This window comes from Oculina patagonica, chromosome 13, assembly GCF_052425735.1.
Source record: "Oculina patagonica isolate OP01 chromosome 13, crgOcupat, whole genome shotgun sequence".
NCBI lineage: Eukaryota > Metazoa > Cnidaria > Anthozoa > Scleractinia > Oculinidae > Oculina > Oculina patagonica.
Window position 1 is genome coordinate 9,882,746 of NC_135770.1, and position 25,707 is coordinate 9,908,452.

At 38.0% G+C, this 25,707-nt stretch overlaps 2 protein-coding genes and 1 pseudogene across 3 annotated transcripts in view; 2 read left to right on the top strand and 1 right to left on the bottom strand.

Moving 5' to 3' along the window:
• LOC144636703 (spermatogenesis-defective protein 39 homolog) overlaps positions 1 to 6,108 on the top strand; it is a 50,386-nt gene extending 44,278 nt beyond the window's left edge. The window contains exons 15-20 of the mRNA XM_078495894.1: positions 1,029 to 1,070; positions 1,742 to 1,831; positions 2,162 to 2,248; positions 4,211 to 4,300; positions 5,166 to 5,270; positions 5,795 to 6,108. Coding sequence (XP_078352020.1) covers positions 1,029 to 1,070; positions 1,742 to 1,831; positions 2,162 to 2,248; positions 4,211 to 4,300; positions 5,166 to 5,270; positions 5,795 to 5,815 — 435 coding nt within the window. The 3' untranslated portion in view covers positions 5,816 to 6,108. The remainder of the gene's footprint in view (positions 1 to 1,028; positions 1,071 to 1,741; positions 1,832 to 2,161; positions 2,249 to 4,210; positions 4,301 to 5,165; positions 5,271 to 5,794) is intronic.
• A 399-nt stretch (positions 6,109 to 6,507) lies between these two features.
• LOC144636713 (microfibril-associated glycoprotein 4-like) lies at positions 6,508 to 12,082 on the bottom strand. The gene is made up of 5 exons (XM_078495904.1): positions 11,776 to 12,082; positions 9,254 to 9,403; positions 8,908 to 9,036; positions 8,062 to 8,442; positions 6,508 to 7,368 (listed from the first exon to the last, which is right to left on the bottom strand). Exons 1-5 carry the CDS (start codon positions 12,080 to 12,082, stop codon positions 7,106 to 7,108), a joined length of 1,230 nt encoding a protein of 409 aa, XP_078352030.1. The 3' UTR covers positions 6,508 to 7,105.
• A 4,385-nt stretch (positions 12,083 to 16,467) lies between these two features.
• LOC144636712 (uncharacterized) lies at positions 16,468 to 24,363 on the top strand (annotated as a pseudogene). Its single transcript, XR_013567594.1, has 2 exons — positions 16,468 to 16,574; positions 22,662 to 24,363. The product of XR_013567594.1 is annotated as an uncharacterized LOC144636712 (transcript).
• The last annotated feature ends 1,344 nt before the right edge of the window (positions 24,364 to 25,707 follow it).

The window sequence follows — 25,707 nt, forward strand, 5'->3', positions numbered from 1 at the left end:
AGAAACAGCGTATTACCAAAAACTTTGCAAGCAAATTCTTACAAGTGTGTAATTGATTGTGGTGACGACATAAAGCCTTGCTTGCGTATTTCATAAAACAAACAAATCAATTAACATTCGATTACCGCTGATTAACGAACGATATTCGGAAAATGGCGGTTTTTCCTGTCAATTCCAAGGCGACATAAGAAGATTAGTTAGAGCTATGAAACCCTGCCAATTAAGGTCATTGCCCTGTATTGCATTGCGCATCCTTACTGCGCAGAATTTCACGCGTAATAAGCGCGCGCGAGCGCGCGCACATAAACAAAATGGCGGCTTTTTTCTGTGTGGCTTAGACTGCGAGAGAAGTAACGAGTCTGGTGACCTATCAATTTTTTTGTCATATTTTTGGTGTAGCAATCAAATTCTTTCTGTGAAATGAAAACTGATCAATTCCTATTTTTGAAAAATAAATTATCGCTAGAAACGTGTACTTTGGCAGTACTCGAAGAGGAATTTAAAAGGAATTGTATGGAATATTCAAGGTCTTCCTGCTCCTAAACGAATCCGGTGCCCCCCTTTTTTATTTTAAAATTTAAGTTCCCTTAAAGTAATAAACCAGTAGGCGAAGTTTGATTAAAAATCTGTGTTCAGTTCTATTGCTAGTTGGGATTTTGCGTGCTGTCCGTCGTTTAGGATTTGCGCGAGCGGCAGTTACGAGCCGCCGGGGGAGGGGAGAGGCCGCTCGAGCAACCCACCAATAAAAAACAAACAACAAACACAAAACATAAACAAGGGGGCCAGCTCGCAAGCTACTGCGCACTCTGCGAGCATTAGTTAAGTCACGATAACTCCTGATCACCACCACCATCTACGCCCTAATTGGTTACAGCGTGTTACAGACGCAACAAAAATACAAATCAAATCGCTTTAAGCAGATAGTTGTCACTTTTCTCTGCTTTTGTTTAAGGGTATAAAGGGAATAATACAGTGCTGCTTACATTGAATTGTATCTAATACTTTTTTCCCCGACCTGTTTATTACAGAATGTTTTCAGCAGTCCTTTGGCTATTCGTGCGAAGTTTAAGGTTGGTGCAAAAAATAACACAGCTTTTGGATGTTTATAAAGAAAAAGCATAACGCAAAAAGATTAATAAAAAATGGAGGAATAAGCGTAACGAGGTTATGTTTACGTTTCAAGCACTGCAGCGAGCGCTTGTGCGCCCGTGGAGGGCGTGCGTCGAAACGCTTTGCGTGTGGCGTGCGCCAGTGGTGTGCGTGGTGCGCGCGCATTGTGAATGCGAAGAGAGGAAGACAAGAATAATTTTTCAATCCCGCCACGCGTAACTTGGGCTTGGCGCGCACTCTCCACGCCTTTTAACGAGATTCTCTCTTAAAGTCGGTGGCAAACGAAGCACATTATGGCGGACACATTGTTGCTAATGATGTTTTCTTGGGCGAGCAAACGGGAAAACATTTGTTGCGGAAACAAAATGGTTCTGAAAGAAATCAGAACCATTTTTTTTATCTCATATTTTGTGTCTGCAACAATTAAATGTAGCGCGGTGGCAAACAGGGAAACATTTGTGTCTGCAACAATGTGTCCGCAACATTGTGTCCTCGTTTGCCACCAACTGCTTTCCCAGCGCCTGTGGGCTAGTTTTTCTCCCAATGTTAAATTACTTTTCATCTGTTATTTTTGAAATCAAAGTTTTCGAGTTCGTCATAAAAATCAACATGTTGTACCTTGCATTTCTAGCTATCTGATAAGCAGTATGAATGGACAGCGTTATCTGCCCGTGCCAAGCTTAAACAATGGAGAGGCCTTGAACAAATGTTTAATACAAAGGTATGTATTAAATGATATTTTAAGTTGGGGGAGTCGGGCAATTATTCCACTCGCGCTTGTTGGATACGAGATAGTTATAGCCAACTCGGCGCTACGCGACTCGTTGGCTATCTACCATACCATCTCATATCCAACGCGCGCTTATGGAATAATTGTTAAATATCGATAATAGTCCTCGTATTGGAGAATTAGAGAGCTTGTTTTGTATAAATGTCGTTATAGTATGTTCACAGACTTGTGATATTGATTTTACGACTGTATGAGTTGTTTTGTGTTTTATATCGTTATGTTTAAAGAGTTTAACGGTAGTTTGTATTGTGACATTTTCAGGGATGGTTCGGTTCAGTTAAAATGAAGTCCGTCATCGGATTTACACAAGTGGTTGAGTTGCTTCACCAACACGGTGCTCCTGAAGAGGTTTGCAAAACAGTAAAAAAGAACAAGCGACATTTCTTTCAAGGAAAAATATCTAGTAACTTAAAAACAAAAGAAGATAGAATTGTAATTCTCTAAGCTTCAATTACGGGATTTACAGCGACAGTTAAATAGTATGTGAAAAACATTTTAGTGTGAAAGATGTAGAGTTTCAAAGAATCCACGACATGTAATCAGTAGTGTTACAGCTCTCGTAAGCTTGTATTTCTACTGGTCCTTAAGTGTGGCCGTTGTTATTATTTTGGGGGACTGAGGTTATTGTTCCTGTTATTTGTTCTATTGTTCTCTCGAAGGACAGCGAGTCATTCACCCGGGGGGGGGGGGGGTACTCCCATATGTGGCCCATATAGGTATGTGCCGCCCGATAGGGTATGGTTTTTGAGGTTCTCGGTCCCTAAATAGGGTATCATTTTTGCTCCTTTTGGCAATGTGTTCCCGCTGTGATCCTTAGATAGGGTACCTAAATTCTATTAGCTTAAATAAACGCCCAGCTAAACGAGAAAAAGATATCTAAAAAACTGAATTTTCAGTTCAGGTATTAGAAAAGCGATTTTATAAAGATTTGTGTCTTGCCGTGCGCGGTTAGCCGTTATTTGGGTCGTCACGGAACGTTTCTCCTCCCCTTAAATAGGGTGTCATTTTTCGGTTTTGAGCCTTAAAAAGGGTATCAATTTTCGCTTTCTTTATCCTTAAATAGGGTCAGGGTTTAAGAACCTTGGCGGCACACCCCTATCCGAGTACCCCCCCCCCCCCCCGGGGGGATCATTCATGTGAGACTTTGCGAGAGCTGCTACCAACTTCGTCATTCACAATATGTTTCGGTGTTCCTGTTTTTGGTTTATCATTGTCTCTGGTGTTTTCTGTCCTAGTAAACTATCATTTTGATGTTTTCTGTTATTTCAAGGTAATTTCGTTTACCTTATTACTAATTTTCGCGCGTACTAAATTTCGCGAAAATTCGAGAGCCGAATTTCGCGAGTATTAATTTTCGCGGTTGCAAGAAAAATTAAAGAATAAGTGTATTAAATTTCGCGATTTTGTGAGTGTTTTATTATGGATCAGTCGTCAAAGACTAAGGAACCACTGGAAATACACAATGGTCTGGCTCAGTGTAACTATGAGGAGCCTGCAAACGGAAACTTAAGTGACTGTACTAAAGAGGTTTTGAACCAATTTACAAGCTCGAAAGAGTAATCAAAGAAAGGGTGCTACCGTCGCTTGCATCTAAGCGTGAACACAAGCCGCCGAAACATGATCTAATTGGGTATCAAACATGGTATGTTTCGTCATGAAACATTGAAGTTTAGCAGACCGTAACGGCAACTTTCACTCTCAAAATGCTGACCATAAACACTGAGAACAGGCGAAACTTTGCACCAGAAGTGATTCAAGTGAACCTGCAAATGCATATCGACACAAATCAGGATCAATTTGTCGAAGGAAGTCTTGATATCCAATCTTTCCGCCATTTCGACTGTTTCGAAACTGGAATGTGTTGAAGTTTCGGCGCGAAAGTTGCCGTTACGGTCTGCTAAACTTGGCTAAACTTCAAACGTTTGATGACCAATCATGCGACGTTTGATACCCAATTAGATCATGTTTCGGCGGCACGTGTTCACGCTTAGATGCAAGCGACGGTAGTCATAAACAAGACGGAAAGATATTTTTAAAGGGAGATAGTTGCAGTTCCAAACATTTAAAGTTTTAATTGTTTTGATAGATAATATGGTATTAATTTTCGCGTGTCTTAATTTCGCGCAATGTTTTTTCGCGCGTGATAGATTTCGCGATATTTTTGAAATCGAGACAATCGCGAAAATTAGTACTCGCGAAAATAAGTAAGAATAAGGTATCTAAAATACTGACTTAATATAATCGTGATATTGTTGTACAATCATTTATTCGTCATTTCATTAATGTTTTCTAAAAATGTCTCTTTTTCAGGTGTTGAACACATACTTGAGATTGATTGACGATCTAAACCAACGAGTTTCCTTGGCGACAAAAACAAAATGCCATAATTTAGTAATTGAGGTGAGGCAACTTTCAATCTGTAACTATTTAATTAGCCCATTGCCACTACAATAGTGATGCCCTTCTTTCCCCCTCTCCCTTAAGTATATCCCAAAAATCTTTCACATCTCCCCAGACATACCCTCAGGGGTCTCCCATAAGTAAAGGACGGGGATTCTCGTCGGAAATTTGACTAATCTGGGCGTGGCGCAAGCTTTTTGACCCTAAAAGATAACATTTTTTTCATGCGCGATCGGTCTGGACCGCCAACACGGTATGACCACGATTCTTATTTCCTCACGTTGAGCTCTATAAACGAAATTTCGACGGCTAAAAATGTTGGTGTTCTGTCATAAACACCCTAAGTGAGACCATTTAGTGTTATACTGAGGTTTACTTGAAAAAAAAAAGATCAACGAGTAAAGAGCAGTTTTCAATTGAGTGTCGTAAAACCAAAACCAAAGTTATCACTTTGGTCAATGACAAAGGACACAGACAATCCAGTAAACCAATCAAAACTGGAAGCAAACACATGTAGCCCGCACGAAGCGCGGGAAAAGGTGCGCGAGCGAGTCGCGATTGGTTTTGGTTTTTCTTCTGATTGGCCGAGAAAGTAGCGCGACGTTTTAAACCAATCACTAACCTGGCACTAAGCGTAGTAATGCAAAGCCAAAGCAAACGCAAATTACTTTCGACTTTCACGTAAAAATTGCTCTATAAAAAGAGGAAAAACCCGTTGCCTTATATATCATGAAACAGCTATGCAAGTACCTATACTAATTTATTATACTACCACTAGTTTGTAATAGGGGAAATTGATTGCATATGAAGGCTAATCATCGAGAAAATAGATGTTAATTGTGTTGATTGATTGTGTATCTAACAGACTTTAGTTGCGATGAAGGACAGACAACAGCTTGAAAAATACAGAAGCCAGATGAGAGGAACTGCTCCAGAGCAAGCAAAAATTAGCCAATATCTCAATAACTCGGTAAGTAATTCTATTAATCATCGCGTTATTTGACCTTCAGTACTTTTCATCAAAGAAATTTTGCAGTTGGCTGGCCTTCGCTAGACTGTCATCAGCAAAACGAGTTAGAAACGTTGCGTGACTGCTCGTCGTTGTCTGATGCGTCACGCAACGCTTCCCAAAAAAATCCGTCATACTCATGCATGGTTTAGTGACTTAGCGACTTGCTTATGTTGCGTGAAACTCGATGCAATGGCTAAAGCATTCATCTTTATCTAAAATTCGTTGAAACGTTAACAGAGTTATGAAATTAGAAAGGGAAACTTCTTGCTTTGACTTGTGTTTGCAGTGCTGGTATTTTTCCAACGAAGTTTGCGCACAGAAAAAGATTGTTTTGTAGCGTGTAACATTTAACACTTTTGTAACGCTCCAAACTCTCTGTCAGTATAATCATTGTTGTAACAACATTCTAGCTCTTTTGTAGCTTTTATTATAATTACCAACTGTCTAATAATGTGTTATTTTTATCATTTGTTCCACTGCAGCAAATTCGATGGAAAAACTGAACTTACAGCAATCGACCTAAATAATAAAGAAATTAGAGATTATATTTTAAGCACACGAGACATTTTTTTGAAGATTAACAAAATATTGTTTATATCTTTAGTTTTCTTCATATTTTATATAATGCAAACAAAAAAAGTTAAATACTTTGTACAAAATTTTATGCCAGGACAGAGGTATACTGTTATGTTAATGTTATGGTAGTGTTGAAGTGCAATGGTATAAAATAAACTCCTGAAAACAGCTTATTTTGTAAAGGAAAAAGAGTAAAAATAAAGATTGTTGTTTTTATCGATCCGTTGTTTATTTGACGTCAGAACCAACGGAACAAACTGCGAACGCTTTCTACAAGCTTTCTAAAAGCTTCGCATCACACAGGGGTTGGTCATGGCGATTTAAAGCCACAGTAGCCTTTTGTTGGTCAACGAGCGAAAAAGTAAAAAGACACCGGCGCGCGAACGAAATGTAAAAGGAGCAAAGAGTGGTTAGAGCGGGCGCTCACTTTTATGTTCATGATCTTCGATTCCTTCCTCGTTTATTTATTTATTTATTTATTTTTTTTGGTTCGCGAATTTTTGTTTTTAATCACAGGATGAGAAACTGACCCCCCCCCCCCCCCCGGAAGCATGGAAGTATTAACATTCACTGGGCGATTTTATAATTAAGCATTAGCGGTTCAATCGATAAACTAAGCGCGATGTTGAAGACAACGAGAAGAGACCGGGATTGATAACAAGTTTTTTAACGTGCTCCCAACGTAACGTCGATATACGATTTTAATGTGTGCTATATAACCTTTATTTATATAATGACTATATTTCCCGTGCGGTTTACCAATAGAACAGTAAACAGCTTTTGACTAATCAGCACGCGTATCATCAGTTATTGTATAATAATGAAATAACAATAGCTAACTTACGTCAATCATTAAACATCGTTCGGTTGAAGAGAAATCATTCTTTACCCGGTAGGGCCCGGATCAACTAGAAAGTATGTTACAATAGAACTAAAAGTCATTTTCAAAGTTCCATGTTAGCTATGCTGATTCATAGTTGGTATGTTCTGATCTAGTTGCAAGTTATCCAGACTTGCTTAAAACGTATTTACATTAGCCAGTTACATTTGTTGATCATTTGATTTATTTAATTTAAGAACTTACTTCGAAATTACATGTTTCTTACAAAAACCAAACGTTCTGTTAGTAACGTTACATATCTACTAGAATTCCTTTCAAACCTGTTGTTATCTATTCGACCACTTTCAAGCGGAAACATGAAATTGAATCATTTCGTTCAGAAATCCACTGGTCTTATTTTCATCTCGGTCCTCTTCAAGGAATAGAAAGGTCCCTTCCAGGTATTCCACGTCAGACCGATGCCTGGGGTGAAACTGCTGCGATGATAGATTCCATTCAGGCTGGAGACGAAACACGTCTTGTACCACCAGGCTCCGTGATGATTTATGGCACAGTTGTCAGACACAAGGTTATCATTATCTCGGTCTCGGGTTGTAAATGGTTGAGCGCGATGAGAAGCGAGAGAGTCACCAGCAGTTCCTGAGACATTAAATATAGAAATGAGAAACCATGAAATATAAATACTTACACCATCAAAGACCATTAACTAAAAGCGAAAGACTTTTTAAAAGACTGTTAAAATATATCGACTGCCGATTGTAGGAAATTATAAGAAAATACCAAAAACTTCATTGTTGATTTACTCTAAAACGCTCCTACAGATTTTCCTAAAATTTTGTGTACAGGTAGTCAATCTACTATACTTGAACATATCAAAAAATAAATTCCAAGAGTCAATCTAGATTTCGAGAAAATCAAGCTTGTTTGAGAACAAAAGAAAACGTCAATGGTTGCTATGGTAACCTTTGTGACAAAGTGACTGGTAAAAAATTAAAATTTGGTCATATTTGATCATTATGGTGTATTTTGCCAAAATTCGAACATTGGCTTCCTAGATAATTTTAATTTTCAAAACAGCCACCCTTCGGCTAAAAAAACTACATCGAGCCTCCTTAAAGCTGCTCGAAAAAAGCTGTTTTGCACAATAAACTTTTTAAGCAATATTGGAAATGATCTGTACATGGGGTTCCAAGCCACCCCTAACCCATATAAAAAACTGAGAAATATCTGTTCCTTTGTCCTTTCTTCTTAAAAGTTATTTCCCGCTCGTATTCCACTTTCAAAAGTGCTCCGCTTTTACAATGCGACATGAAGTAATTAAAAGCTTCAAACCTGAGAAATTGCCAAGGATAAGTGTGTAGTTGTCATTCTCACTCGTAACACCAAACATGTTGTACTCGGCATAAGCGGTATTCCCTTTATAGTCTGCCATGTCCACCCGTAATTTGCTGCTACTATCTGCGGTCAGGCGGTAAATCTTTTCCAACCCGAGCCAAAATTCACCACTCAGATTTCCGAAGCCTTGTTTGTAGTCCCTCCAGAACAGATAGAAATTTACCGAACCGTCCTGCCTCTTCTGAAAGACTGTCCACCCCCCACCGGCTGTTGTTTGGTCACAAAACACATCAAAGGCAGACAAATTGTCGGGTTTGATTGTGTACACACCGTCTCTTTTTTCTCCAGATTTGTAGATGTCAGCACAGTTCTTCAAAGCTGCAAAAACGATCAAGAAAAGCATGCTGGAAATCAAAATATAGCTGGTGATTTTTTGGTATATGCCATGCAAACCAATGAACAGTGCATTTCGACGCGCGCTCTGGTCAGTTACGGAAAATACACTCCGAGAAAAATGCAAGTTGTTTTGCATTGAAGAAATGTTTGCACAAATGGGGCCATTGTATCTCTTTATATTATAATATATGCCTAATAACAATAAGACAACAGTGTTCAGTTTATCAGTGTTAAAATAGACAATTTTTGACGGTATTAACAAAAAATTGCTAAAAATGCTGAAACTTATGTCTCCTATCCATCCATTGGATGCCGATGCCTCAATAGCAGAACAAGTGGTTTAGCAGGACAGTGCACGATCCTACGAGCAGATACTTATACCAATATTACCAAAACGAAAAGCATGTAATGGCAATTTACTTTGAGTCTAAGGTAAAGTAAATTTACCTGAACACGAGCGTCCATCTCCCGTAGCCGTATATCCTTCCTTGCACGTACAGTTATTAGAGCCAACAGTGTTGGTGCAGTTTGCATTCACGTCACAGTCGTGGTTACCTGTAATGCATTCATCGATATCTGGAAATAACCAATAAAAACAGATTAGAGAAGGACATGTTTTAAACGTTTCACATCAAAGGTTGTCCAAAGTACGAATGGTCTGGTACTTAAAGAGAAATCCAGGAGCTTGACTTGCAAAAAGAGAACAATCAACAACAATAACAACAAAGCAGAAGTTATACACAAAATACAACCGGCATTAGAAAAATGATATTAAGCATTATCATTGACTAACCTTCTAAGATCATGTCACAATGAACCAAAACTGCCGTTCCAGTCCAAGTTGGATCCAGCCAGTACTTGCTGCTAATGGTGTCTTTGCCTTCGCTTGCCTTTATTTCCTGACACGACTGCGCTGGTAGCTCCGGAATGGAACCTAGAGGAACTTTGTTAAAACAAAGAGAAATGTATTTTGATAATTAAACAGTGGTTTTTATCGGCCGATAGTTGATACGGAAACCGACAGCAAGCAGACTTATGGTTTTTAAACGGCATGGTTAATTGTGTTTTGTCAGGTACCACACGTCAGGGTCTCAAAGCATGTCAAAGGAGGGGTCCCTGGAGCCCCGGAGCCCTGACATTTCTGCTTTGGAGCCCGGAGCCCAATCATTTTACTGACTGGAGCCCTGATCCTTTTTTGGCTGTGGACCCCGGAGCCCAAGGAAATTTTCCGCGGAGCCCAGAGCCCAGCGTTTTGAAATTTGATCATTCGCGATCCCAGATTGCATTTTTTCTTGTTTTATGACTGCATTTTGTTTGTTTGTGTGTGTTAACTTCCACAGAGAAACAGAATCTGAAGAGAGGATAGCACTTCTTACAAGTATACGCGATTATCATAATAACCGGCTTTTTGAGTTTTAAAAACTGGTCGGAATTGCGGACGTTTTAATTTGCGAACTTGATTTAGGGTTGCAAAATAAATTTTATATCTTAAGATTGTAGACCATAGTGGAGCCCAGAGCCCGAAAGCAGATGATAAGGAGCCCTGAAATTTCGTCTTGGAGCCCTGGAGCCCTGCATGGAGCCCTGCGTTTTTTAGCCCGGAGCCCTGGAGCCCTAAACCCCTCCACTCTCCACTTGCGCACATTGTAAACTTGTCTATTATGCATGGCATATTTCCAGACCAAATGAAAATCGCTCGTTTGGTACCCATTTTCAAAACTGGTGACAAAGCTGTGCTGTTGGTGTTTTTTTAGATCTTTCTAAGGCCTTCGACACTGCGACAATTTTAGGCCCGCTATTTTTTATCCTATACATAAATGATTTGAACAATGCTTCAAACCTTGAGTCAATCCTATTCGCAGACGATACAAATTTATTCATCTCACACAAAGACCCAGATTTCTTATTAGTACACTAAACGGTGAATTAATTAAACTGTCAAAATGGTTCAGAGCAAACAGACTCTCTTTGAACTTAACTAAAACAAATTTTATGGAATTTAAACCACGACAAAAACAATCTTCTTCGGACTTTAATGTTGTTATTAATGAAACAACTATTGCACAAGTCAATAGAACAGTCTTTCTTGGGGTAGTTTTAGATGACAACTTAACTTGGAAGTCTCATATATCTAGCTTAGCGATTAAAATCTCTAAATCTATCGGTATAATTTTTAGATCTAGTTTTTATCTCTTGACTCCTTCTCTTCGCATGTTATATAACGCAATGATACTTCCATACCTTAATTACTGTAATTTAGTTTGGGGTTCAACTTATAAAACTAATCTTCAAAGAATTGTAATTTTGCAAAAAACGTGTGATTAGGATGGTGAACAAGTCCTACAATAAAGCCCATACCGAACCTATTTTCAAGAAGCTTAACTTGCTTAAATTTCACGATATTCATTTAATGCACTTGGGTCAGTTTATGTTCTCGTTTAAAAACGCCACTCTCCCTCAAAAATTTGAGAATATATTCACAATCAACAATCAAATCCATCGTTATAATACAAGGCATGCAAACTCCTTTCGTCTACCATTATGTAGAACAAATATCCGACAATTCTCCGTATTCTTTCAAGGTCCTAAATTTTTTAATTCACTTCCACCTGAAATTTCAAGCTCTTCATCACTGGCATCTTAAAAAAAAAGTAAAGCATATATTATTGATAACTATTAACTCCGTCTTCTATCAGATCTTGTCATTACTTCAGTACCTGAACTAGTCATCTGGTTTTCTTGTGAGGGAACCTAAGCTTACAAGCCCCGTGGTTTTTTATTACGTTCCCTCGCCATTTTGTTTCTAATCTTTTATTACATTGTAGTCCTGTATATTAATTATTATCTTGTATATTGATTTTGTATTATCTATTTTTTCATAATTATATTTTTTGTTTGTGTGGCAAAATAAATAAATAATAAAATAAATAAGACCCTGACACGTGGCTTTTGAATTTACCGCTGACTGTTCGATTGAGTTCTGAAATCGATTTTTATATGCTGTTTGCTTTCAAGGAAAATGTATACCGATTGAATCTCTTTATCGATTTACATAGAGCGATGAATACCTCCTTCTCGAAAGTAGTTTCTTTGCGAACTTCAGAGTCAAACTGTACACTTTGTGAAATTGTTGCAAAATGGGCCAGTTAAAAAATCGCTGGTGGGTCACGCAGATAATACATTAACATTTGTTTTTTCAAAGAAAAAGTATTGCCGTTAATTTACTAGTACTTTCGAAATTTAATAAAAAAACCTTGTAAGAAAAATTTGGTCGAGTTGAGAAATATATTTTAATGCTTTAAACTAAGTACATACCCCTGCCGTTCAAGCGTCTGATGTAAAACCGTGCAGGGTCTGAGCGGAAATTCTCGGGTCTTGCCTCCTTGGTGCGATTATTCAGTTCGCACAAGTTTTCCTCTCTGACGTAATTGTAACTCTGACATGTGATTTCTCTTTCGCATCTGACGTCACACTTGTGAGGGGCTGTTACTGACATCTTTTTAAAGACGAAGCCCTTGAGGGCCATGTCAGGTATGTTACCTTCTGTTCTGCATCGATCACCAGCAGTTACGAAGTTCACCAAAGAACCCAACAAGAAGAAACAAGGAACCGTCCACAACATTTTCTCAATCTTTTGTAACTGTTTGGGAGACAAAAACAAAATTTACAACTATTAAAAACATTAATTTAACTTAATTTAATTTAACTTATGTCAAGAGAAGTCTTCTAAGTTTTTGTGTAAACTATGATAGAATTATGAGGGTACACTCACTGGTCAACAAAATAACCTTTGAACAACAAAAGAAACGCATTAATTCAAGATGCGAACAAACCGTGATCGATGCTTATAAAGAAATCTTCTTCCAAGTAAAACTGTCAAACTTGAAACCTTGGGCTGGACTTTTTCAAGTTTAAGGCCACTTTGTTCCTACCAAACAATTTTTTCAAGTACAGTACATTTTAGTAAGGCCAGCTATTAGTGGATTCCCAATTAAAACCAACACCTTCTTTGAATTTGTAAGTAGAACTAAATTTTGGAGTAACATTCAATTTTTATATTATCCAAAATAAAATGTATTAGAATGAGTTATTATTGTGATATTATCGCGAACAGAGGTATCTGTAGATCAATTGAGGTTTTAATTTAAAGCGTTTATATAAAAATAAGGACACATTAGGTAGAGTAAAAATTCAACTCAAACCATCGTATATTTAGAAAAAAACACACGGAAAAGTTTGTCAATTTAAGAACCAAAGCTGAGAAGAACTGAGCAGAAATCGTTCTTGTCTTGATTTACAATGTTTAAGGCCATTCGACGAAGAGACCTTAACAAATTTTAAGTAAGAAACAAAAGAATCACAAAATAGTCGTATCCCTCTTGCCATTCCGATTTCCAACGAAACAATTTAGATAACATTTCTGTTTGAGTGAGCAAAAATAACCGGTAACGTCTTTCACTACTCAAACTTGTGCGAGCTATTCCCAAAGACATTTACTTAAAAAGTATGTTTGTAACTCAAAGGAAAACTGAAAACGTTTTGCGTTTTACATAAAAAGTAATCTCCTTTCTCTTGGCCTTTAAATGTACAATGTAACTTTTTGGAGAAAGCGCTTTACCGTCCACTCACCCATTTATAGCTGACCAGTTAGTTAGATTAGTTCCCGAGAAGTAAGTCTGTGGTTCGGCATCGCTAGACTTTGACTATTGCATACCGGCGGATTAAAAAAAGCGAAACTCGCACTTCGGACAAACCTTAAGATAGCAAAAAACTTTTGAGGCTTGACTTTTTAGCAAACATTGGAGAGTCGTTCTAACTTCGGCGAGCTCTATAACCAACGTGTTTGCGTTTCTGTTAGGAATGTTACTCACTAGTAGTGAAGAGTGAAACCATAACTTAAAATTCTGCTGATAAAATTATGTATAAAAATACAAAAATATATCTTTTTCTTTAAGTTTCTCATACATAAGTTTGGCCTTTACAAACAGGAAAGACTTAATCCCAATTTAATTTTATGCCTTGTTTTTAGTTTTATCATATCGTGATGTCGCACAAATCGTTTCGCTTTGGGCATCATTTTCATGTGCATCTTTTCCTCGTTAAATTTTACGTCTAATCATTTTTTTGCGTTACTTGAAAGTCGGCGTTATTTTAATGCTGTTTTTCACACTCACCTGGGCTCACTTTCCTTTCCTTTCGCCCGTGGAAAACAAATTAAATAGTAGACGCCTTTGTACAGAAATACATAGATTAAAACATATTCCGGCAGCATCACGCCGCGTATTAAGAAAGTAAATGAACCGCCTTTGTAAGTTAAGTTGTAATTTTTTGATTTTTTCTGTTTAGTTTTCATTTGAACAATGGAGGAATGACTCGCTATTGTCAATTTGTTACATTTATATAAGTAAGTAAGTAAGTAAGTAAAGTAAAACCTTTATTTATACACGGACACAGGTTAAAATATAACGAACAAAATAGACTTAAATATATGCACAATTTAAAACACTGCTTAAGGTCGCGGGGGACACCTTAGGCTCATCATTATGCATTTATTTAAAGCGTATGCACGAAGTACAACGACTGACATCGACAACTTTACGAGATATTTATGACTGGATAAAAATATGGGCGCGTGCGCGTGATTTGTAAAAAATTCCTGTTTCTTTGATATTTTAACCAATTTAAACAACACTTAGCGATATACGTTCATATAGATTGTAGGAAGTCTTTGAGCTTGTTTTCATTTAAATTTGAATATTTCTGCAACTCAGAGTAATCACAAAAATATTCGGCATAAACAATCGTGTCCTATTTAAACACGCATTGTTCTCGCCATAAAAGCGTGGAATATAATTAGCATAATTACATCTCTCCTTGGCAAAATGATCGTATTTAGGTCGGGACACCTTCGGAAATCTCAAAGTTTTGACTTTTCCGACAATTTTGTGGCAGAGAATACAGCACGGATACAGAACTTCATGACTTGCCACTGCAGATAGGTAAAGTATGAATACTGTAGTGTGTCATAACAGAAGCGGAATTTTAAAAGAGCGCTTTTAAAAAGAGGTAGAAGACATTAAATTCAAATTTGCGCACTTAAACCGCCGTAGTTTGCTGGCAAACTTTAAATTAAAAAATCCGCTTCTGTTATGACACTCTAGAGGTATTGACTGATTAGTTTTTGACAAGATCCCAGTGTGCTGTCTCCTACTCGTTCCGCAAACTCTGCCACAAAAACATGTTTTTCCCAATTTGGCACTCACGAGGCTATAACATCGACGTTAAATGCAATCTACCAAATAAAATACGACATTCACAATCTTTCATCATTTCTTTATGTCTCTGTAAAATTTGAGCTTAATCGCACCCATAACAGCTGAGAAATAAGCGTTTTAAAAGATGCAGGTCAAGCAAAATTTCCCTTCATGAATTTATTCATGCTGTAGGTATCCCCCGCGACCTTAAACAACTATAATTAAAGGTAAGAGTAAGATAAAATTAAAAATTTGACTATCCCTATTCGAGTTTTTTAAAAATGAAGGATTTAAAAGTGTTTTTTTTTTCGCCACGTGAACTGAAAGTACCTGAAAGATAGAACATAGAACAAACAACTTAAATTGCAAGGCTAGTACGACGGAAATGAGGTTAGGCAGGATTTTTAATGGCCATTGAAAAGCCTCTCTATCTTCATTTCCTTCGCACTAGCCTTGCAATTTAATTTGTTTGTTATATACTTTCTATGACGTCTAGTACACACATCCCTTTGAGAGATCCGGAAAGAAAGTTACCATCAAATTTAACAAAGCGTCAATTTGTGACATTTACCTGAAAGATGGTTGACGTTATTTTAGATTTTCTGGCAGTCTTAGCTTGTACTGAGTAGTGTGTAGTGTAGTCGCTAATAAGTTAAATAGCTTTCACCAGCTGCCTCATAAACTTCTCTCCCTTAATTACTGGGCTTGTTTCAAACGTACTAATCTCACTTTTTTTTGTTATATCATAGAGGGCCTAAGCTTTATTGAGAGACCTTTTTATTGTATATTAAAATGCGTTATCCTACCATGCTCTGAGCATATGCTTCGTTTCGTTTCAATCAAGGCTGGATAGAAGTATTGTGCGAGGTATATAAAGTGAATTACCCTCATATAACGAGGAAGATTCCCCCAAGCTGCAGTTTTTTAATTTAAGAAAGATAATTGATGTTTTTTGCATTGACCTTTTTTTATTTGTTCCGTTTGTATATGAACTAATTGCAGTCAATGCCTTTGAAATTGATGTTTGAATCCGCGGTGTTTGCTTATTGAGATACATATAGCTTGCGACCAGGCTCTTCCTTCACTCGCGGATTAGATATGGAGGGAAAGAGAGAAAAGCCCGCTTTAAATCATTTTTTAACGATACATATAAGCAAAAAAAACACAAAAATAAAGATTTTAATCAGCTCCTCAGCAGATGCTTTTCTTCACAAAATCGTGATCTATTAGATGCAAGTTTTGAAAATACTATGGGGGAGTTTAAAAATGATTGATTCAGAACTGGGCGTTTTCTTTAATAGTAATAATAGTCATCATCATCATCATCATCATCATTATCATCATCATCATTATCATCATCATCATCATCATCATCATCATCATCATGGTCACTGCCGAGCAAATTGAGCCACCAAATATACAAACCGAAGCCTTAACAATAATTTCTCGTTCTTAACATCCACTGAGGCGCCGGTGTAATTTTGAGTGCGCTTATGGGAAACGCGAAAGGCACGAGACGGCCTTCTCGCGATTTCGCGCCTTTTTAATACGCGCTAAAACAACTACACAGGCGCCTGCGCCTGATACGCAGGCTAAATAAGCCACCAAATATATCCCTTTTCAAAAATGGCCCTGCATTCTGCAGTTACTCCGTCCGTTTTTCTGGAATTCCAATTCCAGCATTTCCAACGAGTGAAAAGGCCTGAAACTCAGTTTTGTCCGCGCGACTAGTTGGAGCCTGGGATAGAGTGATCGGTCGCCATGTTGGATTTGGTCTCGAACAAGCAGATAGAAATCTGTACAGATCCCTGATGCAATACTGCTCAGCCAGCGAAAGAAACTTATTTTCGTCTTATTAAGGTACGTATTAAATGTGTAAAGAGCGGCGAGACACTTGCAACATATAAACTGCTAATACTCCGGTAACAGTACAGGTTTTTATACACTACCAACAAGCATTATAAACCTCTAGTCTCTTACATAACCGCTTGCTAAAAACATAGTTAGTGGAGGTGACTGGTTGAGGGGTTTTTTTTTTTTTTTTTTTTTTTTTTATTTTTTTTTTTTTTTTTTTTTTATATAAACTTTATATGCAAGCGGTTATGCAAGAGAGGTTTATAGTGCTTGTTGGTAGAGTTTATAAACCGCAAAGCGAATATAAATTTATATACCGTATTTAGTGGAGTTAGCGCCCTGGGCGCTTATTAAATTTTTGGACCTCGAGACGTGGGCGCTTATTCGAGGCTGGGCGCTTATTAGATTTTCACCATTTTTAGCTTGTATTAAATTTATTTTGCAACAAAACAACAGATAATAACAAAACGTGAAGATGCACCAAAGCAGAATTTTAACTGTTCATTGAAAGTTTATGTCAAGTATTAAGAAAACTCAGTCTTCGGGGAAGTCTCTTAGTAGTACTTAAGTCAATAAGCGAACGTTCCAGTGCTGCCTCCTCAATGTCCTTAACATCGGCAAATGGCTCAGTCGCCCGAGATTGGGTGGGGGTGGGCCTGGGGCTTATTAACTTTTCCTACCTACAGGGTGGGCACTTATTCGAGGTGGGTGCCTATTCGAGGTTGGGCGCTTAATCGCATAAATACGGTATGCCTTAGTTGGGCTGGCTAAAGTTACTTCCACAATAGCATGAATTTCAGTGAACAGGCCAGTTAAGAGTCAAAGCTCACCAGTTAGAGCACTTGATAGAGTGGAAGTTGAAAAGGATGTTTGTACTACTCGATTTGTATTGAGCTTATTTGAAGAATATGCTGAACCAATCAAAACACCGTAAATTTTTCAATAAGAGGTGGAGGAACATGAAAATTGTGTGATTTCTTTCTATTGTTGTCAAGGTTTTCATGTGCGTACATACTGTATTGTGATTTTGTCCCTGCTACATGCCCTCTCATTGTGAACAACACATAATCTTGTCTTTGCAACTTGTCCCTGCAACGTGTCCCTGTGCACTTGGTAGCAGGTATTGTCACCCCATTACACAGTCGCCCCAAGTTACGTCATTCCAATCCAGGACACGTCGCTGAAGTTATGTCGACCCATTCACTAAAGTGATTTCGCCCCCAAACAAGTTGAGTCGCCCCTTAACTGAAGTATAGTCTCTCAGTGTTTGAAATACCTTATATCATGCCGAACTTGTGTAGGGAAATAAGCAACAGCAATCTTATACGAGTCAGTTGCATAAAGTGCTGTGGAAGTATTTTCTGTTTTTACTGCGGGGTTGGTTTTATTATTATTATTATTATTATTATTATTATTATTATCTGGATGTTATTCAGATAAAAAGTGATGTTTGAACCCGGGGAAGGGGGGACTCCTAGGATATGAAAGGAGCGGGATGCTCTTTGGAAATTTTGAAAAAATAAAACCTAAAAGAGACCAATTTGGGTGTCGCTCAAGCTTTTCTTGACCCCGAAAAGATACCAAAAGCTAAGAATAGAATTTTTATGACAACTTCATCTCGATTTGAGTGTGTACCGCAAATTTTGCAGTCGTTAAGAATTCATATATTCAATCTATTGTTCTAGCTCATAACATATTCCCGCCGAGTAGTTTGCCAAGAATTTGGCATATTTCCGAAGAGCCTAAAGAGCGCAAACGCTTTGATGTAGGTGAGACTTTTTCCTTTTGTTTTGGGAAGTTCATTAAAACCTTTGGGACTAACTTGCCGCTTAAATGATTCTGAAATGTCACTGTTTAGCGTGCCGCAAGCCGGCGACAAGAAGCGAACAACTTTTGCGGAGAGTTTAAAATGTGTATATCAAGTAGTATTTAAAACAATGTTGGCTTAGCATACACTGTAACAATCCCGTTGTTGTCATTGCTGAAATGCACTGGACCTCGCAAAATAAATTTAAAGTGCTGTACAACAACCTCAGACTCAAACAATCGTCTTGCTCGCAATTGCAAATGTAAACATCAATGCTGTCGCTTGTGTAAATGAAATTTTCTCGGGCGAAAATAACCTCGATTTCTTGTCCATACACTTTGAGGATTTTTTTCTGTGAATTGAGAAAAAAATTTCCCTGCTTGTTTCACGGATAATTTCAGTTCCTTTGTTTTAACTTATCAAAAGCAAAACTTAAAACTCGAATTTCTGAATTGTTGACTTCATATATCGGCGCGACAAAAAGTCGAGGAATGTTTTTGAACAAACTTCAAGATTTGACACGAAAAATTAAACACCACCTTTTATAGAAAAGCATCCGTATTAAATAATGCCAGGTAACAGTACTTGAAGAAAGTAACTACATGTATTAAAATGTGATAGGTTACGCTTTAGTTGTTTGTTTAACTGAAGCGCTCACGTCGATCTTTCGCCAAAAAATATTAAATCCGGTTGACTCAACTCCGGTTGCATACAGGTTTCCACTTTTGGATTAAATGTAGTACGCTCCAATCCTCTCCTTTTGCTTCATTTTGGTAGAAAAGTCCACACACTGGTGACAGACAGGAAACTGCGCACAACGCAGACAATGCGATCCACCGCCACCACCGAAGTCGCGCACGTGGGCCGACAACAAGGCGCACGGGGCCAAAATCTCAAACTACTTTGACAAGTTCATTCACACAACAGTAAACAAAAGGATACTAATTCAACTGCCCATTTCATAGTCGCTTAATTAAGCTATATTCCTTCTCCTTTGAAATCGGTTAAATGTCTTTCCTGTAAATATCGCACCTTTTTTCAAGTCTGACAAAACGAATGGTACCGAACACTCTTCAGCGCAATGTTCGTAAACACTGAAGGTATTCCCTGAAGGAATAAAACGGAGCCCTCAGGGTAAAAATGCCAGCGGCTTCGCCCATTTCTGAATGACACTCTCAAATCGTTGTGAAGTTGTAATGTTGTGCAGCCCTAAACAAGACTATTATGGCTAAAATATTGGTGTTCGCCCGTAACACCTTTAGTGAGACCAAAAATCTGAAATTAACACCCCTAAGCGAGATGACGAGCAGCCATGCCCCTTTCACATGCGAGTCCCCCCCCCCCCTCCAGGTGTTCTTACTAACTTACTATGTTTCGTCTTCACGATCTGAGTTTTAGGAACCACCGCACCCTTCTTTGTCTGTTGGTCACTAAAAATGGCTCTTTTAGGAGCTGACAAATCATGATCAACACAAGTTGTGTACTATTAAATAAAGATTGTTGTTATTTCTCTGCAGGGAAATATGGGCTATACACTCATTTCGATAATTTGATTAGTGAGATCAGAAAAACATCAAAATGATCAATGAAAAAATAAGAATCTGAAGCACGGTCAGTATTGAACTGCAGTAAACAAACATTAATTTATCCACAACACTTAACACAATTCAGACTTTCATAAGACATAAGATTGGAATTAAGTCATAGGTACAGTCGAACCCTGTTATTTCAAACTTAAGTCGAATTCCCTTGGATTTACCCTTATGTTCTTAGTCATTTACTATCAGCTATTTCAAACTTCCCGCTATTTCAAACTTTTCTTTCTTTCCCTAGACCAAAAATCAACCCCGTTAGTTTGAACTTGTCAAGAACAGAATACTTCAGGGCACAAATAGAAATGTATTGCATTTTATTTGAACTATAGTTGGCGACTTGACAATGCTTGACTTGCATGCAGTGTCCATGACTGCTAAGAAATTCCAAGAAACTGTTATTCAATGACACAACAATACTCACTACATGTTGTGAACTGTTCCTCCAGCTCATACTCATGTACAAGCCCTGCTCTCCCTATTCTGATCATTCGACATTGTATTAATGTTCAGTATTTTTTTGGTGAGATCTGTTTCTCTTTCTCTGATTCTCTTGTGTGACAGTTTGTTTGCTGCAGAGCAAACCAAGATTCAACAGAAAACAAGCCAGCTGTCTTTGATGTTCAATGAAAGAATTAATATTCAAAGATTTTTTGTAGCAAGAGCATTTGCTGATTTATCTGACATATAATCATTGTTATTTAATCAGTTTCTCTTTCTATACTGTATTTCATATAAAATAATTTTTGTTTCCCGGCTATTTTGAAACCCCGCTATTTCAAACTTTTTGCCGTTTCCCCTGGGACTTCGAAATAGTGGGTTCGATTGTATTTCAAGCACTGGAAAACTTTAGTTCAGTTAAGGGGCAACTGAAACGTGTTTGGGGCGACATCACTTTAGTGTTTAGGGCGATGTAACGTCAGTATTGGAGCGACGTGTCCTGGATTAGGGCGACATAACTTGGGGCAACTGTGCAATGGGGTGACATCACCTGCATCCCCCTTCATCATGTCCCCTCATGTTTAGATGTTATGGTTCAATTTTATCATTGGTTCCAATTTTTTTCCTTCTTTTTGGGTGTTGCAATGTATGATAATGAGTTTAAAACAAAGGAAGATAAAATTTGAACAAAGGATAAAATTGAACCACAACATAGACGATTTAAGTCTCCTCATGGGATGTCACCCAATGCACCCCCCCCCCCACGAAGTGGCTGCTCACATCTGAGCCACATTCCTTTCCTGAATTAGCCAAACACTGCTAGGGTACCATTTTTCAAGAACCCTCTTGCCCCAGACTTGTCTTTGAGACTCGTCCAATCAGAAACCATTTCTTGTCCCTGCATCATTAGGATTGGCAGCACTTTATGAAGCTTTTAACCTATTGTCATCAAAGTTCAAAATTTCCATTGTAATTTTAACAATTTTCGTCATGAAAGGAAGATCTTGTTAACTTTCTTACTGGATCTGGGATGTCTTTAATTTTTCAGGCTTTTCCCCTTGTAGTTCAGGCAGATAATTTCTGGCGGAGCTGGAAAGAGACAAATATGTCATCTGTGATACAACACATCTTGCAACAGTGATTTTAAAACAGCCTGACCTGCACAGGGCTTAAAATAATTCCTGAAGAGTCTCCGGACACAGTGACCGGCCAAATTCATTTAAGCTTGGTCATACCTTGTTTCTGCTCGGACAAAATTGCAACATGTAATATTTTTCCAATAATTATTACATATCTTGAGGGAAAAATTTAGGGCTCGAAAATGTGACCCACTGCATCCCTGGTGGCTAAAACTCCTGGTTTTATTGTTGCCAACTTGAATGTGGCAACTACATTTCTGTGTTAAGATGAGTAATGGCCATTTTCTCAGGAATTGTGTCTTTCCAGAAAAATATATATTTTTGGAAGATCTTTGCTTCTAAAACCTTCAAAATAAGATATGAAGTCATAGTGCTCCAATCCATTGTTTTGCTTTGCTGTAAAATACTCCATCACTTCGTGCCGTGGTGCAAATGGCTGACCGTTAATGCCTTGCAGGCATTGGGTGCGTCATGTATGCATATAATTGTGTTTCTTAAAATGGATCCTTCAGGATCCTTCATATTTGCAATCCCCAACATTAGGTACAAAGTTAGTTGCCACAAAATCGTATATAATGTGTTTGTTGTCTTTGTGTTGGTTGTAAGATTATTTTCTTTTTCTTTTTGAATATTTATGTATTTTTTGTCTCCAAAGGAAGAACAATTTAAGATTTGCATATAATTAATTATGCAAATTACCTTCGGCCAGCTACTCAGAGCTTTGGGCTAGTAAGATGAGATAAGAGCTTGACCTTTCTATTTTCGTCTCTTGTTGCCATTGAACTTGACCAAACCCAATGATTGCTAAATTGCAAGCAAAAACCAGGACTGATCAGATAGCTGAAAATGTCTTCTTTAATGTGGCTCAGTAATTTGGTTAGACAAGGCTTATCTTAATCAGTACCCCCCATCTTTTCAGAGCCCCTCTCCCCCTGATTTCGTCCACCATTTATGACAGTGGCTAAGTGACCACTTGCCTAAGCCCAGCTATATACTTCGTGTTGTACATTTGCTAACAGATTTGCATAGAATGTTTATTAATGAAATCAGCATTAATTACATGTTTTTTGATCAGTCAATCAACAAAGCATCTGTTTTGGTTATTTTCAGAAAGAAGGCTGTTAACTGGGTCATAGTGAAGGTGCTTATGGTGAACAAAGAGACTTTTCATTGAAGTGTACATGACATACAAGATGAGCTTGTTAGTGCATCACAGTAGAAGGATTGCTTTCATGTCCATTAGACAAACAACTAGAAGAGCATTCCCTTTTCTCACTTCCTTGGTTTTGAAGCACCAACTTGGCAAAACAGCAAAAAGCTCGTACAGCACTTTCTGCTTATCAAACCAAACAGCAATTCTCTCAGGAAAAGTGACGTAATGCAGCAGAAATGTTTTGTGTCACAGCTTAACCAGGAATTCACAGGTGTACCAGCTTCTTACGTGAGAGAAATGGAGCTTAACAAAGAGATATTGTCTAAACCAACGGTTCAGGAACAACTAGAATTTTACCAGTCTTGGAAAGATCGAGCCTCGCTGACCAATGCAATAACAATGCTTCATTACATCGCAAAGATTGTCCAGAAATACAGAGGCGAAAGACAGGTTTTGCAAAGAGAAAGAGAAAAATCCATGGATGGGCATAAAAGCGCGTACATTGAAATCCTGGATTTCATTTCTAATAACATTCTTGCGTGTAAAACTCAAGGACTGGCTAATGTGATGTGGTCTTTGGGGAAACTCAGAGAACAAGACCACTGCCTGGTCAAAGTCTGTGAAGATGAAATTCTTCTGCACGATCTTGCAGTGTTTCACCGAGCTGAGATCTGTCAGATTGTAATTGGATGTACTGAACTGGGACGGAAAGACTCAATGGTGTTCAAGCGAGTCGAAGAAGACATTTTGAATGGAACACTCTGGTTATCACGCTGCGAATCGCGTCAAATTGCTGGAATTCTCACGTCATTTGTGAAGATGGGTTGCGGTAGCATGGAATTCTTTAAAACATTAGAAGCTGACATTGTGCGAAGACGTTTCAGGTCTTTTCACAATGGACAGCTCACCCAGTTCTTGCGTTCATTTGCTATCAAGGGCATCTTCTCTGATCAATTATTCAACAGCGCCGAAGACGAGATTCTCCGACGTACACCATTTAAGCTTCTGAGAACCGAACTTTTTACAATTTTACGAGCATTTGCAATGGCAGGCAAAGGGAGTGAAGAGCTCTTTGCTGCTTTTGATGATGAAATAGTCACTAGAAGAGTCAAAGATTATTACTCGTCCCCTCTTTGTTGGATAATATGGGCGTTTGCCACAAGAGGTATGACACGTAGCAGGGTGTTCAGAACTGTAGCGCAAGAGATTTACCAGCGAGGTTTACATAACCTAGAAAATGGTGAACTGTCACTTTGCTTATATTCTTACGTGTTGTCAGAAATTCCTTGTCAGGCGTTTTTGAAGAAACTCGAAGCAGAGTTTATGTCCAGAGACTTAAAAAACTTTCAAAGTGTTCAATTGTGTCAAGTGGTTTGGTCTTGTACAAAAGCAGGATTATTAAACCCAAAGCTACTTCAAGATATGGAAGGCGAGATTTTACAGCAGATTTCTACACAGAACGAAGGAAGTGTAATTGTTGAAAGTTTTCTCAATGCTAAGATGGGAAGCAAAGAACAATTTTCTTATTTGCAAAAAATGTGTGCTCTATCATAGAGCGTAGTCTCTTTTGTTTGTATGTGGTTTTCTTCCCCAATTGGTCTTGCTTTGGTTTCAAATGATTTTCTTCGCTTAGTTCTCAATAAATGATTTCAATGAAAAAAAATAGGGCCCCAATGGGTCCATGTGTTTTGCTGCTAGAGCAAAGTCTTAGGGAACATGTTGATGAAAGACAAGTGAGTCGAGATTGAAATCCAACGTCTTTTATTGTCTGTCACTTGTGTGCAGGTTAATAATTGCACTATATTGTAGTCACTTTGTGTTAATTCAATCCTGATAATTTTACTGATCAATGTTATGTTGAAATCAAAGACAGCAAACATAATTTAATTACTAGTAAGTTAACGTAATGTCTGACATGATTGTCTCTTTGATAAACAACAGAAAGACGGCGTTGAACGTAACGCAAAGTTCATTTTGAAAGCGAAAGTTTACAAATAATTACTATCATTCGTCAGTCATCCCTTCACGCATGAACACTCGTCGAATTTCAGTGTCTTCACAACAAGATCGGAAGATCGATAAGGACCAATTTTTGATTCTGCGAAAGTTCGTTTTCTTAAAGTTTTAGAAATTTGTGAAGTTGGAGGATTCACTGAGGACTGCGTAGCCGAAGATGCAGTGGCTCGCTGGACATCAAATTCTATTTTTCACGGCGTTTAATTAATCTTCCGCACAAAATAAACATGTGGCGCCAGCGCGTCTGGCAGTCAAAAATTCATTTTTCAAAAAACTTTCCCGTTCCAGCTATTTTAGCGGGGCTTATACTATAGTACCTACCTGTCAGTCGTAGAAAAGCTGAAATTTAAGGATGAACTGTTTATTAAATGAAGACCGTATTATTTTTTAATAACTAGTAAACAAACTGGTCGCCACGCATTTAAACACGAACTGACGAATGTTGCATCTGATGCAGTGAATCTGGTGAATGAGAACTTCCTTTAATATTTCTTTGTTTTCGACGGTGTGCACCACTGAATAAGTTTCTTTCCCATTGTGATGTTACTAGTATTAATTCGTTTCTAGCTGTCTTTTATATAGCTCGAATACAGCTACAATTAGCGGTGCAGCCTACCAGCATGGTATATTCCTTTCCAGCTGTCTTTGCGTGACAAGTTACACGTTCATACATTTTATTTTAAAATATGAAGTTCAGAGTTAATACAGTACTAGTATGCTGTAGACAGTGTAGACAAGGTGAGGGTAAGTTTATTTTCAAAGCGAAAGTTTACAAACTGTGCACTAACCGGTCCTTTGGAGAAAATATTTATGACCTTCGGCGAGGTTCCAAGTCTTCGCTCTTTTCGTAAATGATGAAAACTGCAGAATAATTTTCTCATAAAACTGGAGTGGTCGCGCCACAGTTTGTTTTCTTTCCCAATGCGATATACTTTTAAATCGGTTTTCTGTTTTCCAACGTGTCCAACGTGGTTTGCGTTCGAATACTTTG

Coding starts and splice junctions, on each gene's coding strand:
- LOC144636713 (XM_078495904.1), bottom strand. CDS start 12,082: ATGTTGTGGACGGTTCCTTGTTTCTTCTTGTTGGGTTCTTTGGTGAAC. Junction 9,404..11,775: donor CAGACGCTTGAACGGCAGGG/GTATGTACTTAG, acceptor GTTTTAACAAAG/TTCCTCTAGGTTCCATTCCG. Junction 7,369..8,061: donor TATCCTTGGCAATTTCTCAG/GTTTGAAGCTTT, acceptor TTAATGTCTCAG/GAACTGCTGGTGACTCTCTC.